The 15,576-nt window shown below is 44.2% G+C and overlaps 1 protein-coding gene across 4 annotated transcripts in view; it reads right to left on the bottom strand.

The window, feature by feature from the left end:
- Nucleotides 1–5,860: 5,860 nt before the first annotated feature.
- ORMDL2 (ORMDL sphingolipid biosynthesis regulator 2) overlaps nucleotides 5,861–15,576 on the bottom strand; it is a 16,218-nt gene continuing 6,502 nt past the window's right edge. For all 4 annotated transcript variants that reach the window (XM_042454528.1, XM_042454527.1, XM_042454530.1 and 1 more), the window contains 3 exons: nucleotides 9,935–10,109; nucleotides 9,023–9,174; nucleotides 5,861–6,679 (listed from right to left, as the gene is read on the bottom strand). In XM_042454528.1, the coding sequence (XP_042310462.1) occupies nucleotides 6,544–6,679; nucleotides 9,023–9,174; nucleotides 9,935–10,108 (462 nt within the window). In that variant the 5' untranslated portion in view covers nucleotide 10,109 and the 3' untranslated portion in view covers nucleotides 5,861–6,543. The remainder of the gene's footprint in view (nucleotides 6,680–9,022; nucleotides 9,175–9,934; nucleotides 10,110–15,576) is intronic.

Genomic DNA, 15,576 nt, shown 5'->3' with positions numbered 1-15,576 from the left:
GCTGGAAGCAAGGGCCAGGCACGATGCAGCCTTTGGGAGGGCAGTGTTACTTTCTGCCATTCAATAGACCTGTTACACTGTTAATAAATAACACAGTTGTTTGGTTTACATACTTTATTGATTATGTGATTATTGGTTTTTGACACTCCCTCCTCCTCTGACTATACCTCGCTAGTCTAAATCCATTTGTGTGATTCGCAGAGACCACGAAGAAGAACAGGTTGCTCACCTGTAACTGTGTTTCTTCGAGTGGTCATCTGCGAATTCACACAAACCCGCCCATCCATCCCCTCAGTGTCTGCTCATTTGACAACGCATGTTGCCGCGCTGTTAGCGGCTCATTCGGAACTGGAGAGGAGTGGGCCACCAGGGGCCTTATATATGGGTGGGCGGGGCTACCGCCAAAAAGTTGCAGAAAGATACATTACTTTCTGCCTGGAGATTCTAGAAGTTTCCGAGAGTTGCTGTGCAGGCGCAGAATAAACCCATTTGTGTGAATTCGCAGATGACCACACGAAGAAACACAGTTGCAGGTGAGCAACCTGTTCTTCTCAACATCGCTGCTCAGTCCATTCGGGGCCAGAGTACAGGGGACAGGCCAGCCAAAAGCCATGGCAAGGGTTTTCTCTGCATCACCTCTGCACAGCCTGAAACAGGGCCAATGTCAGGGAGTCAAGCCAGCCAGAAGACACAGGATAAAGGTGAGTACCAGGGGCCCTCTCTCTCTAGCCACCATATAACCGTTGCCAGATCTAATGCCCTCGCTCGGGGCAGGCATGGCCATGAGGCCTCTGCCATGGCCATTGCAGGTACTATGCCTAACATAAGGTTTGGGACTCTGCCAGGAGGGCAGATGGGGACATAAACCCTTGGTCTCCCCCTTCCTTCCCTTCTCTGGCCCCAATAGCACCCAGGACCCCAACAGGTGTGGGGGATCCTTTTGCAGACTGCGAAGCACATGGTGGTGTTGCCAGGGCTCCTGCACTTTCATTTTGAATTCTTATAATGTGATGGTGTGTAAGGAGGCAGATGACTCTTCTTCTATGTTGTACAGCTGCATGGCTGTAAAGGAAGCTAGACTTGGCACTCCAGGAGCTGAAGCTTCCAACTCTAAATGGTCCTTTTTGGCTGCCACAGACCATCCTACAATAAAGCACAATATGGCTTCATGAGCATGGCCTCTGCCACCCACTTCTAAACATAGGCTGGAGGGCCATCTATCGGTTATGCTTTGATTGAGAGTTCCTGCATGGCAGAATGGGGTTGGACTGGATGACCCTTGGCGTCTTTTCCAACCCAAGGATACTATGGGAGAGCACATGGATACAAATCCTCCTGTGTTCCCTCCCAAAAAGTTACAACAACAAAAAGGATTAAACCACTTGTGGATATCATCAGTGGAGAGTTCCCTTCACCCCCAATTGTGTTTGGCTGCCCCAAACTATGGCACTCTTGAGAGAGCAGCTTGAGCGCTTGGCCTCTCCTTTCCATCAGAGATTACCCTTTCTCAGGACACAGACATACCTCAGGTACATGGGGGGCCATGTCCCACAGCAGCCCCTCTGCCCTTCCCAGCTACCTATGCAAGTGGGAAGGGAGTTGAGGACCAAGCCAGCTTCTATCATGCAGCCAGGTTGCTATAAAGCCTGCCTGAGATAATAAGGGCTAAGCTTGTAAACTCCAGCTTGAAGTTGGGGCTGTTTCAAACATAAATAAAACAAAATGCCCTGTGAGTATCAGGGCTACACTACAGGCCATATGCAGCTATCTACCCATGATTAGCAATGGTCTTCAGTCACTGCTAACTTAAGAGCAGTTTCCTCAGTGCTTTTAATAAGCCACTGCCCAGGCAGCCTCCCTTGATGGGGCAAATAAAGGAGGGGAGAGCCCCCACATCAACAGGGCTGTGGGCTCAGATTTACAAGAGATACTGGTTAACTTTTTCTGGTGTTCATTTTATTACTGTTAGCCCATGAAGTTTCAGTTGTGCTGTTTCTGCTCACCCCCCTCTCCTTTTTCCAGGCCAGAGAAGATGCCTGGAAACTAATTCAACAAGGGAAGGGGCTAGCCATAAGCCAACATGATGATTTTTCTTCCTTCCTCATGGGCCTCCATCTCTGTCTCCATTGGGAACAGAGCCCCTTTTGCTTTTGCTGGAACAGCCTAAGACATAGGATGAGCACATGGTTCTACCTCTTTTGTGCAAACTGTTATCAGCCATAGCACTTCTCATTAAGAGCATAAGCTTTAACAATTCAGATTTATTTAAATGCTAATAAACAGGGTGACTCAAGCAAGGAGAAGGCCGCTGGTCACTCAGCAGACCTCTAATGCTTACATGCATTGAGGATCTTTGGTAAAACATCTCATATGAGGTGATAGATATATTGGACTAAGGTGACCAACCAAGCTCCACTTTATTGTCATAAGGGTTATGTTCCTGTTATAAAACACAGGGAACCTCAGTCAGCTAGCCTCAGGAGAGGTGGCTTCCCTTGCCTTCCCTTCTTTCTTGGAAAGATGTCTGTTAAAGGGAAGAAACTAAAAAAATACAGTTTCTTCCATGAGATGTTTCTCACTAATACAGGGGGTTAAGAAAAACTCAAAAACAAACAGACAAACAGACTCCTCTCCATGGGGGGAGAACCCCCCCCTTCCTCCATGAGTGTTTTAAAACAATATAGTCAGTTTTTTGCTTAGAGGTTGCTTCAAATCCCATTCAGACATCCTACAGAGCCCTGAGGAGTCTGCCACAAAGACCACAATTGCCTCTTACCTTGTCTAGATAGTTACATTTTAAATAAGAATGCCTGCTGATGGGCTTGCCATTCAACTGCTCCCTGCCCTGGATAGGCCTATTGTAACAAGGTCTATCTTGCATATGATGAATTGGGCTCAAGGCCATGAAGGTTCATGCTGCCAATCTCTTTCTTTTAGTGGTCTCAGGAAGCTACAAAATTCCTTTGCATATTGTTGGGCATGCTTTGATTGTGATTTCCTGCATGGCAGGGGGTTGGACTTGATGGTCTCATCCAACTCCATGATTCTATGGTTTTATGGTTATAAGGTTAGCTGCTGTGTGGGTGAGTGTCTTATCCCTGTCTGGGTTTCATGCCAAGGTCTGGCCCAAACAACACCATTGTCCACTGCCTTCTGAGACTGGGAAAATGGACTTCCCAGTGCCTATGCCTTGTTTTTCTGCTAGCACAGCTTGTAATATATATAAAAAACAAACAAACTGTGATTTTACTATTTTATACAGGAGACTCCGTTTTACTATGCCATTATATTTTCTGTGACTTCAACTTCCATGGATCTGGTATCCATGCAAAGCCCTGAATCCAACTCCAGTACATATCGAGGGCCCACTATACTATTTAAAATTTAGGTTTGTGTTCCTTTGACAGAGCCTTTTTGTGGAGAAGATTCTCTCCTCGAAATTAGATACCAGAGGGCTATCCTTGCCAAGCCCCCTGTTCCCATTTCGTGACTCCTTAATCAGCAGTTCATTTAGCCGCGAGACCCCTCAGCCTTCATACAGGTTGATGATAGCCTGCTACATGGAGTTGGGGTGATTTTTGAAGCCTCTAGACTAGTTCATCCTCAGATGAAATCAGACTTAATTCTGACCACATGCCCTGTTAACACAGAGTGCCTCCACGCTTCTACATGGACTCACCAATGTCTGTTAGATAAAGGTTAATCCAGTGTCTTCTTTGCCTAACCATGGGATTAGTCTTATTTTACATAGGTTCACAGATGTTCCAGTAAAGAACTGCACATTGTTTTAAATTTTAATTGGAGGTCAGACATTAACATTCCTCTTTCAGAGTGCTAAGTCTTAATTGCTACAAGTGAAATCACCTTAATATCACCTTCATTGCTATAACCAGTTGACAAGGTGATCAGAGATAGGCTGGAAGCTGCCCTAGGTCCAGATTAGATCAGGTTCTATTCTGATTGATCTCATAATCCACCGCTTAGACAAGTTCTCATCAACTGCTTCAGGTTTTCAGTGGCTGACCTGCTATAGTCCATCCAAGATGACATTAAGAAGGGACTTGACCCAACATGGTTATAAGGCAGGTGTCTGCCATCACGCCGGTTCTGCTCCATACGTGAGCAGCTAGAATGGCGGTCATCCTCACATTAATAGGCTATTGAGGGGAGTTTCCAACAGGGCCAGCCCACCAGACATCGTTTTCCAGCTTGGGGTGTGAACATGGTCTTAAAGGCGCTGACGGTTGGGCCGAGCAAGTCCCTTCAGGAGGCCTTCCTCAAACACCTCTCCCTCAAGGTCATCTTCCTCACGGCCATTACCTCCGCCAGACGGGTGTCAGAGCTGGGGCCCTGTCGGTACGTAATGACTTGTATATTTTAGGCCGGTCTCAGTGTGCCTTCGTCCAGATCCTACCTTCGTGCCTAGAGTCAACTCAGCCTTTCAGGTGTCACAGGACATTCTCCTGCCTTCATTCTGCCCCAGTCCTAAGAAGGACTTGGAAAAGACCTGGCACACATTGGATGTGCAGCAGAGCCCTCAAAATCTACATCAAGAGGACTTCAACCTTAAGGTCATCTGAAATGTTGTTCGTTTCCTTTTTTCCAGGCTCTTTGGGATGCAAGTTATCTGCCTCAACTCGATAGATCAGGACTTGTATTCAAGAGAGCTACCGAACTCTTGATCTCTCTCCACCCGAGGGGTTGATGGCGCACTCAACCAGGAGTGCATCTACTTCTGCGGCCTTGACCACTAGCGCCTCCCTGTCAGATATTTGCAGGGTGGCCACATGGAAGTCGCCTTCGACCTTCATAAGACATTACAAACTGGACGTGTCTCAGTCCGCTGAGGCGTCATTTGAAAGGAGGTTCCTCCAACAGATTGTATCGGGGGCCACAGTATTCTAGTAGCACCTCCCTCCCAGTTCGAGAGGGCTTTTGTAAATCCCAGATTAAAGGAGGACAGGACCCTCTCTGCTGGGAAAAGGAACGTTGGGTACTTACCGTGACACGTTCATTTCCTGCAGAGAAGGGTCCTGGCATCCTGCCCAGCCGGGTGCTGCCTGCGGCCTCCGACCCTGCCTGGCTCTTGGTGGACCTGCCTTGTTCTTCTTCTTGTTGCTGGATTGGTTTTCTGAGTTTTTGTTTGTTCTTGGACTAGTTTTTTTCTAAGGTGTTCTAGTTAACCCTTAGCTGATGTTACTAAAGTTCAGTTCCTTGATTTACCTTGCTACTCACTTGGCTTGTTATTGACTGAGGCTCAGGGGGGCTAGCTCCTCCCTATATAGGGGACGGTCTTTTGTTTATAGTCCCTGCCTACAGGAGCAAATAGGAGGAGCTAAACCCAGATTACAGGATGCCAGGACCCTTCTCTGCAGGAAATGAACGTGTCACGGTAAGTACCCAACGTTCCTTTTTCTATCAAAAATGCATACATGATGATTCAGAAAAAAGATGTGATTGTGTGAAAGGGAAAGGAGCTGATTTATGATCTGGAGAGAAAAAAAATAGTTCTTGTGGGGTGTATAAATGTGGATTCAAAGAACCGGGTTTATGTCCATATCTCAGACTCTACACATGCTTTACATTCCAGTTTATGTTCATGTTTTTAGCTTCAGAACTTTCATCTTCTGTGAACTGCTTGTTTCTTGATATCCACATTACCCCAGTCACTATTTTGCAAATGGGTAACTTCACACAACCCACCTTGTGGTATCTATTTTGTTTTGGCATACAAGCCATTTCAGTTTGCTTCCTAGTAGCCATTACAGCTATAGAAGACAAGGAAGAGAAAGAGGGCAGGGAAGAACCTAGATGGGCAAAGATATAGTAGACAGAAATTACTGAAGATTGAAACAATGTATAGCAAGGACAAAAGCTTTATTTTAATTTATATCTTCCATTACTAACATAGTCTTACATTTTTTCCTTTATAATCATAAGGGCTATTTAAAAATAAAGAAAAAGAAAAATACAGTGAAGCAAAAGTCTATACAGGATTCCTACTTTTCCAGTAGGAAGAAAGTTATACATATATATGATATATTTTACAAAATGAAAATGTTAGGAGCATGGTGGACATAGATAATTTGAACCGCTTAGAAACATCACAGTCTAACAATTTACTTTCACAAGAGTACTTCAGAAGTGTATTCACTCCCCAAGACACACAAGCTTGCTTTGACTCGGAATGTCTAAAAATCAAAAGAAACCTTTACACAAAATGGCTTCCTCCCACAATGTCACCAATTACAAACAACTGGAGCAGAAATCTTGCAAGAGAAACAATCCACCTGAGGACTTAATTATTTTTTCATTCCCTTGGAAGAGGCAACAGCACAGGTGCAGATTAGCCACAAGGAGAATGGCTTATATCGCCTTTTACAAAATAAATAGTTCAGCACAGATCCGTTCTTGTGGTCCACTAAAACTGTCTCTGCCCCAGTGTTATGCATAGTTCAGTACAGTATAACATCTCAAAGAGTGATCTGAGCTTTGCCACTTGGATCTTTGGAATAAGCAGCAGTGGAAGAATCAATGGTTGCTTCAGTATTTGTTGATACCAAATATACGGACGCCATGGAACAGGGGCAGTTTGGGCAAAAGGACACTCAGCAAGGAGGCTGTGTTGATTATGAAGTGCACAGGGTCATACTTTGTATAAAAGCTGGTCAAGATGTAGCTGAAGGGGGAATATATTGTGTTAGTTATACATATGTACAGTCTTTTCAATTTGTATACATCAATCTTTTGTCATCATGCAGTGTTCTCCAGTCAAGAACATGCTAAATAAAACGTAATGTTTCATCTTATTTTTTCATTTCAGGTTGGAGGGAAAAAACTGGCATTTAACAAATGTTTCATTTACTTCTCATACAGGGCAATTAGCAGTTGGGAGCAGGGAAAACGGATGACTATAGTTTTTTGTGGGTTTTTCAGGCTATGTGGCCATGTTCTAGAAGAGTTTCTTCCCGACGTTTTGCCAGCATCTGTGGCTGACATCTGATGATGCCAGCCACAGATGCTGGTGAAACATCAGGAATAAACTCTTATAGAACATGGCCACATAGCCCGAAAAACCCACAAAAAACTCTGGATGCCTGCGATTTCACAAAACAGATTACTGTTACAGTGATGTACATGAATGGAAAGTGTGTTAATATTAATTATATCAATCCTTAATAAAAAAATTAAAAAGAGGAAAACTGTATAGCTGGTAAGGACTGTCTCTATAATATACAAGTTTGAATGAAAATATCTACACCATCTCTTTTTCAGTGGAGTGGTTTTCCTAGAGACATGGCTAGAACTGATTAGACCCCATATAGTTATTATTTTCCTGTGTTTCAAAAAAGGAAAGTTTCTGGGGGGAGACTACTTTGGTTTAATGCAAAAAGCTACGGTTGGAACTACTGTATACTCACAGCAATGAAATTCATAAATCAGTCCCTCTCCATTACCAACTAAAAACATGGGCACATTAGTGGACTTACTTCCTAGAATGGGAGAGCACAGTATTTAGCACCGGGGACTTAAGCCCATTTCTGAATGTGTCACAGGATTTCCTTTTTGAGAGGTTCACATGAATAGGAAAAACATTTAAAGTTAGAAAGAGATAGAAGAAACAAGACGGTGGGAATCTTTACATGTAAGGTGTCATCCTATCTTCAAGCTACACCATTTAATATATTTTGCACACCCAGGACTAAAACCAGTAAACACAATGAGATTTCCTTCTGCCAAATATGCATCAGATGATGTAAATCAAATAAGACTGTACTACAAATCTTGTTCATAGATACTGACACTACCAAAGCCTGTGTTTCATTTTAGCTCTTGTACAGCACTTGTGATCACTATACGTGCAATTTATGAAATTAAACTGTGTTTACTTGGAGTGGAAGTTGATATACACCAACAACCCATCAATGTGTTTTTGATTAGGAGGGAAGGGTTGATCTGTAGCCTTTAAGTTTTCTGGGAGGAGAAAATAGCTCCAACCAGAATCTTTTGCTTTATACCATCTGTTTCCCTCTTTGGGGAACAGTTATGAGATTAGTTTTGCACAAAGGCCAAGGTAGCCTTTGTAAATATACAGTATAGGAGATATCTACGGGATAGCCTCCTCCTGTATAATCCTCCCCATACACGCAGATCCTCTGGGAGACACTTGCCTCAATCAGCCAGGACTAAACTGGCAACTGTCACCTTTTCACTGGCTATCCCTAGGCTGTGGAATGACCTACCAGGAGAGATTCAACAGCTGAATACGCTGACTGAATTTAAAACAGTATTAAAGGCATACAGTATCTCTTCCAGCAAGCCTACCCATTCAATTTTAAACTATGAATTTTAAATTGTAATATTTTTAATTTTATGTTGGATGATTTTAATATGTCCTACATTTATGTGTTTGAACAATATGTTAAAATGTTTTTATGTGTTTTAATCTATGTTGTACTCTGTCTAGAGCCTTGGGGAGAGGCAGGCAAGAAATTAAATTTATTATCATCATCATCATCATCACACCATCAAAATGTCAGCCTTCTTGTATCTCATTCATTGACTGATCAACTGCATACCACAGTTCTATGGCTAAACTGATGGCTAGGGAAAAAAAGGTTCAACAAGGAAATATGCAGGTTCAAATACAAGAACAAAAGGTGACTTAGGTCCAAAACACATTGCAGAATAATCTGGTTTGAGATCACTTTAACTCCACTGGCTCAATGCTAGGGAGTCCTGGGAATGTAATTTTTTGAGACATGTAGCCCTCTCTGTGAGAGAGCTCTGGTGCCACAATAAACTACAAATCCCAGGATTCCCTAGCACTGAGCCAAGGAAGTTAAAGTGGTCTCAAACTGATTATTTCTACAGTGTGTTTTGTACCATAGTAAGTGAGCTCTGAACACCAGGTGTTAAAAATGTGCCAGATGCTGCAAAGTAGTCAACTGAATGTAACCAAAACACAAGTGAATGTAATCAAAACCCAGCACTACAGTAGTAAGCAGTTTCTGGCACTTACAGGACAATTGGTGAGATGCTTAGGAACTTGCGTGAGGATGTCCATTGTGTACCATAATCAATCTGTTCCCAGTGTGTGAGGAGGCGATCCTTGCCCTGGTCAGGCGTTTCAAAGGGGGTCCCTTTTACTGTGTGCAGGAGCCAATACATTGCCTGAGAGAGATAACTGATTATGGTCTTCCTTCCTTTTTGTCAGTGTAAAAAGCCAGCAATACTGGCTTTTTGCAGTATTAAGGTAAAATGGCAGAGTTAAGGAATATTTGAGCATTTAACAAGAAATAGCAAACAAGCCTATGTGGTAAAAAAATCCTTAAATTTAGTACTCTACACCAATACTCTATACCCAGGACAGTCCTCAAGAATTCTCCTCTTTGAAAAAAATAAAAATAGTATCTCTCAGAATAAACTCCACTGAAATAATGCTCTAAAAGAGGAATGGGAATAGTGTGGTCCTTAGAAAGTGGCCCACATGCCCCCCCCTATACCCTGGGAATATTTTTCTCAACTCCCAAAAAATTATTTTCATCTGAAACAAAAAATTGTCTAGAAAGCATGATTTTGATCTTAGCACCCCACAGGAGATAAATGTGAAAACTGACCACAGTACTGCTTCCAGTTTTTAAGAATGACCATGATGCAGCCCAAGCTGATTGCTCCAACTCTTTGCACATGCCCACTACTACCATTAATTCACAGATGACAAAAAAGTTTGAAAAGAAGCTCATGAATACTGTATATACTCATGTATAAGTCTAGAAATTTTCATCAAAAAACTGACCCCAAAAAACATTCAACTTATCCATGGGTCATATTAAAATCCTTAATTTTGGCCCCAAAACCTGCCCTCGAATTACACATGAGGTCAACTTAGAGTATATAAGGTAGATCAGACAGAAGAAGAGTGTAGACATACCAGGTTATGGATAACATTAGTCAGAGTCCAGACTACAGGGACGCTAAAGAAGGGGATGCTGAGAAGGATGATGTGAAGGACGGCCACTGAGATACTATAGGCCAGCCATATGCCTCGGCTGTTCATCACTCGTGTGTTAGGATTCACTTCACTATGAGCTACCCCAACATTCATACTAGAAGGAAAACACATAATGGATATATGGTTAAGTTACGCATCAGAAATTATGAAACTTTCACAAACTTAAAACCTTTTTTGGTCTATCCAAACTCCCCTTTGGTTTCAAACTCTAAACCTTAGCTTCTCAGAACCTCCTGAACTTTAGTCCCAATAAGCCAGAGCCAAAGCATGTACAGTCCCAAGATCACAAATGAATGAAAGGATTTCTGCTGCTCTAATAATTATATTGTCCAAATCAATTAAATGCTCATTGACAAAGAACTCCCCCTTCTCAGATCCTCTTCACACAAGGAAAACATCTTCAACTCCTGTTCAAGAGGGTTGAAGCAATGCAGACTTACACACCAATATGATTTCACTTGGATAAGTGTTGCTCACTGCCCAGGACCGAGTACTAGACAAGGAATGGTGGGAGGGTAAAATAAATGTTCCTGGCAGGTTGCTAACTGCAAATTCAGTAATGATTCAGAAAGCAGAACAGCTTTTTATGGAAGGACTGCCTTCTAGTTTAACCAACTGGCATAGATTATTTGGATATTAATCATTTGTAGCCTGAGCAGCTCCGACTAGAGAAAGGAACGTTGGGTACTTACCGTGACACGTTCATTTCCTGCAGAGAAGGGTCCTGGCATCCTGTAATCTGGGTTTAGCTCCTCCTATTTGCTCCTGTAGGCAGGGACTATAAACAAAAGACCGTCCCCTATATAGGGAGGAGCTAGCCCCCCTGAGCCTCAGTCAATAACAAGCCAAGTGAGTAGCAAGGTAAATCAAGGAACTGAACTTTAGTAACATCAGCTAAGGGTTAACTAGAACACCTTAGAAAAAACTAGTCCAAGAACAAACAAAAACTCAGAAAACCAATCCAGCAACAAGAAGAAGAACAAGGCAGGTCCACCAAGAGCCAGGCAGGGTCGGAGGCCGCAGGCAGCACCCGGCTGGGCAGGATGCCAGGACCCTTCTCTGCAGGAAATGAACGTGTCACGGTAAGTACCCAACGTTCCTTTTCCCAGCAGAGAGGGTCCTGTCCTCCTTTAATCTGGGATTTACAAAAGCCCTCTCGAACTGGGAGGGAGGTGCTACTAGAATACTGTGGCCCCCGATACAATCTGTTGGAGGAACCTCCTTTCAAATGACGCCTCAGCGGACTGAGACACGTCCAGTTTGTAATGTCTTATGAAGGTCGAAGGCGACTTCCATGTGGCCACCCTGCAAATATCTGACAGGGAGGCGCTAGTGGTCAAGGCCGCAGAAGTAGATGCACTCCTGGTTGAGTGCGCCATCAACCCCTCGGGTGGAGAGAGATCAAGAGTTCGGTAGCTCTCTTGAATACAAGTCCTGATCTATCGAGTTGAGGCAGATAACTTGCATCCCAAAGAGCCTGGAAAAAAGGAAACGAACAACATTTCAGATGACCTTAAGGTTGAAGTCCTCTTGATGTAGATTTTGAGGGCTCTGCTGCACATCCAATGTGTGCCAGGTCTTTTCCAAGTTCTTCTTAGGACTGGGGCAGAATGAAGGCAGGAGAATGTCCTGTGACACCTGAAAGGCTGAGTTGACTCTAGGCACGAAGGTAGGATCTGGACGAAGGCACACTGAGACCGGCCTAAAATATACAAGTCATTACGTACCGACAGGGCCCCAGCTCTGACACCCGTCTGGCGGAGGTAATGGCCGTGAGGAAGATGACCTTGAGGAAGGCCTCCTGAAGGGACTTGCTCGGCCCAACCGTCAGCGCCTTTAAGACCGTGTTCACACCCCAAGCTGGAAAACGATGTCTGGTGGGCTGGCCCTGTTGGAAACTCCCCTCAATAGCCTATTAATGTGAGGATGACCGCCATTCTAGCTGCTCACGTATGGAGCAGAACCGGCGTGATGGCAGACACCTGCCTTATAACCATGTTGGGTCAAGTCCCTTCTTAATGTCATCTTGGATGGACTATAGCAGGTCAGCCACTGAAAACCTGAAGCAGTTGATGAGAACTTGTCTAAGCGGTGGATTATGAGATCAATCAGAATAGAACCTGATCTAATCTGGACCTAGGGCAGCTTCCAGCCTATCTCTGATCACCTTGTCAACTGGTTATAGCAATGAAGGTGATATTAAGGTGATTTCACTTGTAGCAATTAAGACTTAGCACTCTGAAAGAGGAATGTTAATGTCTGACCTCCAATTAAAATTTAAAACAATGTGCAGTTCTTTACTGGAACATCTGTGAACCTATGTAAAATAAGACTAATCCCATGGTTAGGCAAAGAAGACACTGGATTAACCTTTATCTAACAGACATTGGTGAGTCCATGTAGAAGCGTGGAGGCACTCTGTGTTAACAGGGCGTGTGGTCAGAATTAAGTCTGATTTCATCTGAGGATGAACTAGTCTAGAGGCTTCAAAAATCACCCCAACTCCATGTAGCAGGCTATCATCAACCTGTATGAAGGCTGAGGGGTCTCCCGGCTGAATGAACTGCTGATTAAGGAGTCACGAAATGGGAACAGAGGGCTTGTCAAGGATAGCCCTCTGGTATCTAATTTCGAGGAGAGAATCTTCTCCACAAAAAGGCTCTGTCAAAGGAACACAAACCTAAATTTTAAATAGTATAGTGGGCCCTCGATATGTACTGGAGTTGGATTCAGGGCTTTGCATGGATACCAGATCCATGGAAGTTGAAGTCACAGAAAATATAATGGCATAGTAAAACGGAGTCTCCTGTATAAAATAGTAAAATCACAGTTTGTTTGTTTTTTATATATATTACAAGCTGTGCTAGCAGAAAAACAAGGCATAGGCACTGGGAAGTCCATTTTCCCAGTCTCAGAAGGCAGTGGACAATGGTGTTGTTTGGGCCAGACCTTGGCATGAAACCCAGACAGGGATAAGACACTCACCCACACAGCAGCTAACCTTATAACCATAAAACCATAGAATCATGGAGTTGGATGAGACCATCAAGTCCAACCCCCTGCCATGCAGGAAATCACAATCAAAGCATGCCCAACAATATGCAAAGGAATTTTGTAGCTTCCTGAGACCACTAAAAGAAAGAGATTGGCAGCATGAACCTTCATGGCCTTGAGCCCAATTCATCATATGCAAGATAGACCTTGTTACAATAGGCCTATCCAGGGCAGGGAGCAGTTGAATGGCAAGCCCATCTGCAGGCATTCTTATTTAAAATGTAACTATCTAGACAAGGTAAGAGGCAATTGTGGTCTTTGTGGCAGACTCCTCAGGGCTCTGTAGGATGTCTGAATGGGATTTGAAGCAACCTCTAAGCAAAAAACTGACTATATTGTTTTAAAACACTCATGGAGGAAGGGGGGGTTCTCCCCCCATGGAGAGGAGTCTGTTTGTCTGTTTGTTTTTGAGTTTTTCTTAACCCCCTGTATTAGTGAGAAACATCTCATGGAAGAAACTGTATTTTTTTAGTTTCTTCCCTTTAACAGACATCTTTCCAAGAAAGAAGGGAAGGCAAGGGAAGCCACCTCTCCTGAGGCTAGCTGACTGAGGTTCCCTGTGTTTTATAACAGGAACATAACCCTTATGACAATAAAGTGGAGCTTGGTTGGTCACCTTAGTCCAATATATCTATCACCTCATATGAGATGTTTTACCAAAGATCCTCAATGCATGTAAGCATTAGAGGTCTGCTGAGTGACCAGCGGCCTTCTCCTTGCTTGAGTCACCCTGTTTATTAGCATTTAAATAAATCTGAATTGTTAAAGCTTATGCTCTTAATGAGAAGTGCTATGGCTGATAACAGTTTGCACAAAAGAGGTAGAACCATGTGCTCATCCTATGTCTTAGGCTGTTCCAGCAAAAGCAAAAGGGGCTCTGTTCCCAATGGAGACAGAGATGGAGGCCCATGAGGAAGGAAGAAAAATCATCATGTTGGCTTATGGCTAGCCCCTTCCCTTGTTGAATTAGTTTCCAGGCATCTTCTCTGGCCTGGAAAAAGGAGAGGGGGGTGAGCAGAAACAGCACAACTGAAACTTCATGGGCTAACAGTAATAAAATGAACACCAGAAAAAGTTAACCAGTATCTCTTGTAAATCTGAGCCCACAGCCCTGTTGATGTGGGGGCTCTCCCCTCCTTTATTTGCCCCATCAAGGGAGGCTGCCTGGGCAGTGGCTTATTAAAAGCACTGAGGAAACTGCTCTTAAGTTAGCAGTGACTGAAGACCATTGCTAATCATGGGTAGATAGCTGCATATGGCCTGTAGTGTAGCCCTGATACTCACAGGGCATTTTGTTTTATTTATGTTTGAAACAGCCCCAACTTCAAGCTGGAGTTTACAAGCTTAGCCCTTATTATCTCAGGCAGGCTTTATAGCAACCTGGCTGCATGATAGAAGCTGGCTTGGTCCTCAACTCCCTTCCCACTTGCATAGGTAGCTGGGAAGGGCAGAGGGGCTGCTGTGGGACATGGCCCCCCCATGTACCTGAGGTATGTCTGTGTCCTGAGAAAGGGTAATCTCTGATGGAAAGGAGAGGCCAAGCGCTCAAGCTGCTCTCTCAAGAGTGCCATAGTTTGGGGCAGCCAAACACAATTGGGGGTGAAGGGAACTCTCCACCGATGATATCCACAAGTGGTTTAATCCTTTTTTGTTGTTGTAACTTTTTGGGAGGGAACACAGGAGGATTTGTATCCATGTGCTCTCCCATAGTATCCTTGGGTTGGAAAAGACGCCAAGGGTCATCCAGTCCAACCCCATTCTGCCATGCAGGAACTCTCAATCAAAGCATGACCGATAGATGGCCCTCCAGCCTATGTTTAGAAGTGGGTGGCAGAGGCCATGCTCTCTCTGTGGAGGACATGAAGCCATATTATGCTTTATTGTGGGATGGTCTGTGGCAGCCAAAAAAGACCATTTTAGAGTTGGAAGCTTCAGCTCCTGGTGGGCCAAGTCTAGCTTCCTTTACAGCCATGCGGCTGTACAACATAGAAGAGGAGTCATCTGCCTCCTTACACACCATCACATTATAAGAATTCAAAATGAAAGTGCAGGAGCCCTGGCAACACCACCATGTGCTTCGCAGTCTGCAAAAGGATCCCCCACACCTGTTGGGGTCCTGGGTGCTATTGGGGCCAGAGAAGGGAAGGAAGGGGGAGACCAAGGGTTTATGTCCCCATCTGCCCCCCTGGCAGAGTCCCAAACCTTATGCTAGGCATAGTGCCTGCAATGGCCATGGCAGAGGCTTCATGGCCATGCCTGCCCCGAGCGAGGGCATTAGATCTGGCAACGGTTATTTGGTGGCTAGAGAGAGAGGGCCCCTGGTACTCACCTTTATCTTGTGTCTTCTGGCTGGCTTGACTCCCTGACATTGGCCCTGTTTCAGGCTGTGCAGAGGTGATGCAGAGAAAACCCTTGCCATGGCTTTTGTCTGGCCTGTACCCTGTACTCTGGCCCTGAATGGACTGAGCAGCGATGTTGAGAAGGGAAGTTTCCATAACTTCCGGACA

This window comes from Sceloporus undulatus, chromosome 2 (assembly GCF_019175285.1).
Source record: "Sceloporus undulatus isolate JIND9_A2432 ecotype Alabama chromosome 2, SceUnd_v1.1, whole genome shotgun sequence".
NCBI lineage: Eukaryota > Metazoa > Chordata > Lepidosauria > Squamata > Phrynosomatidae > Sceloporus > Sceloporus undulatus.
Note: the sequence above shows the minus strand (reverse complement) of the source record. Positions and strands in the feature narration are given on the sequence as shown.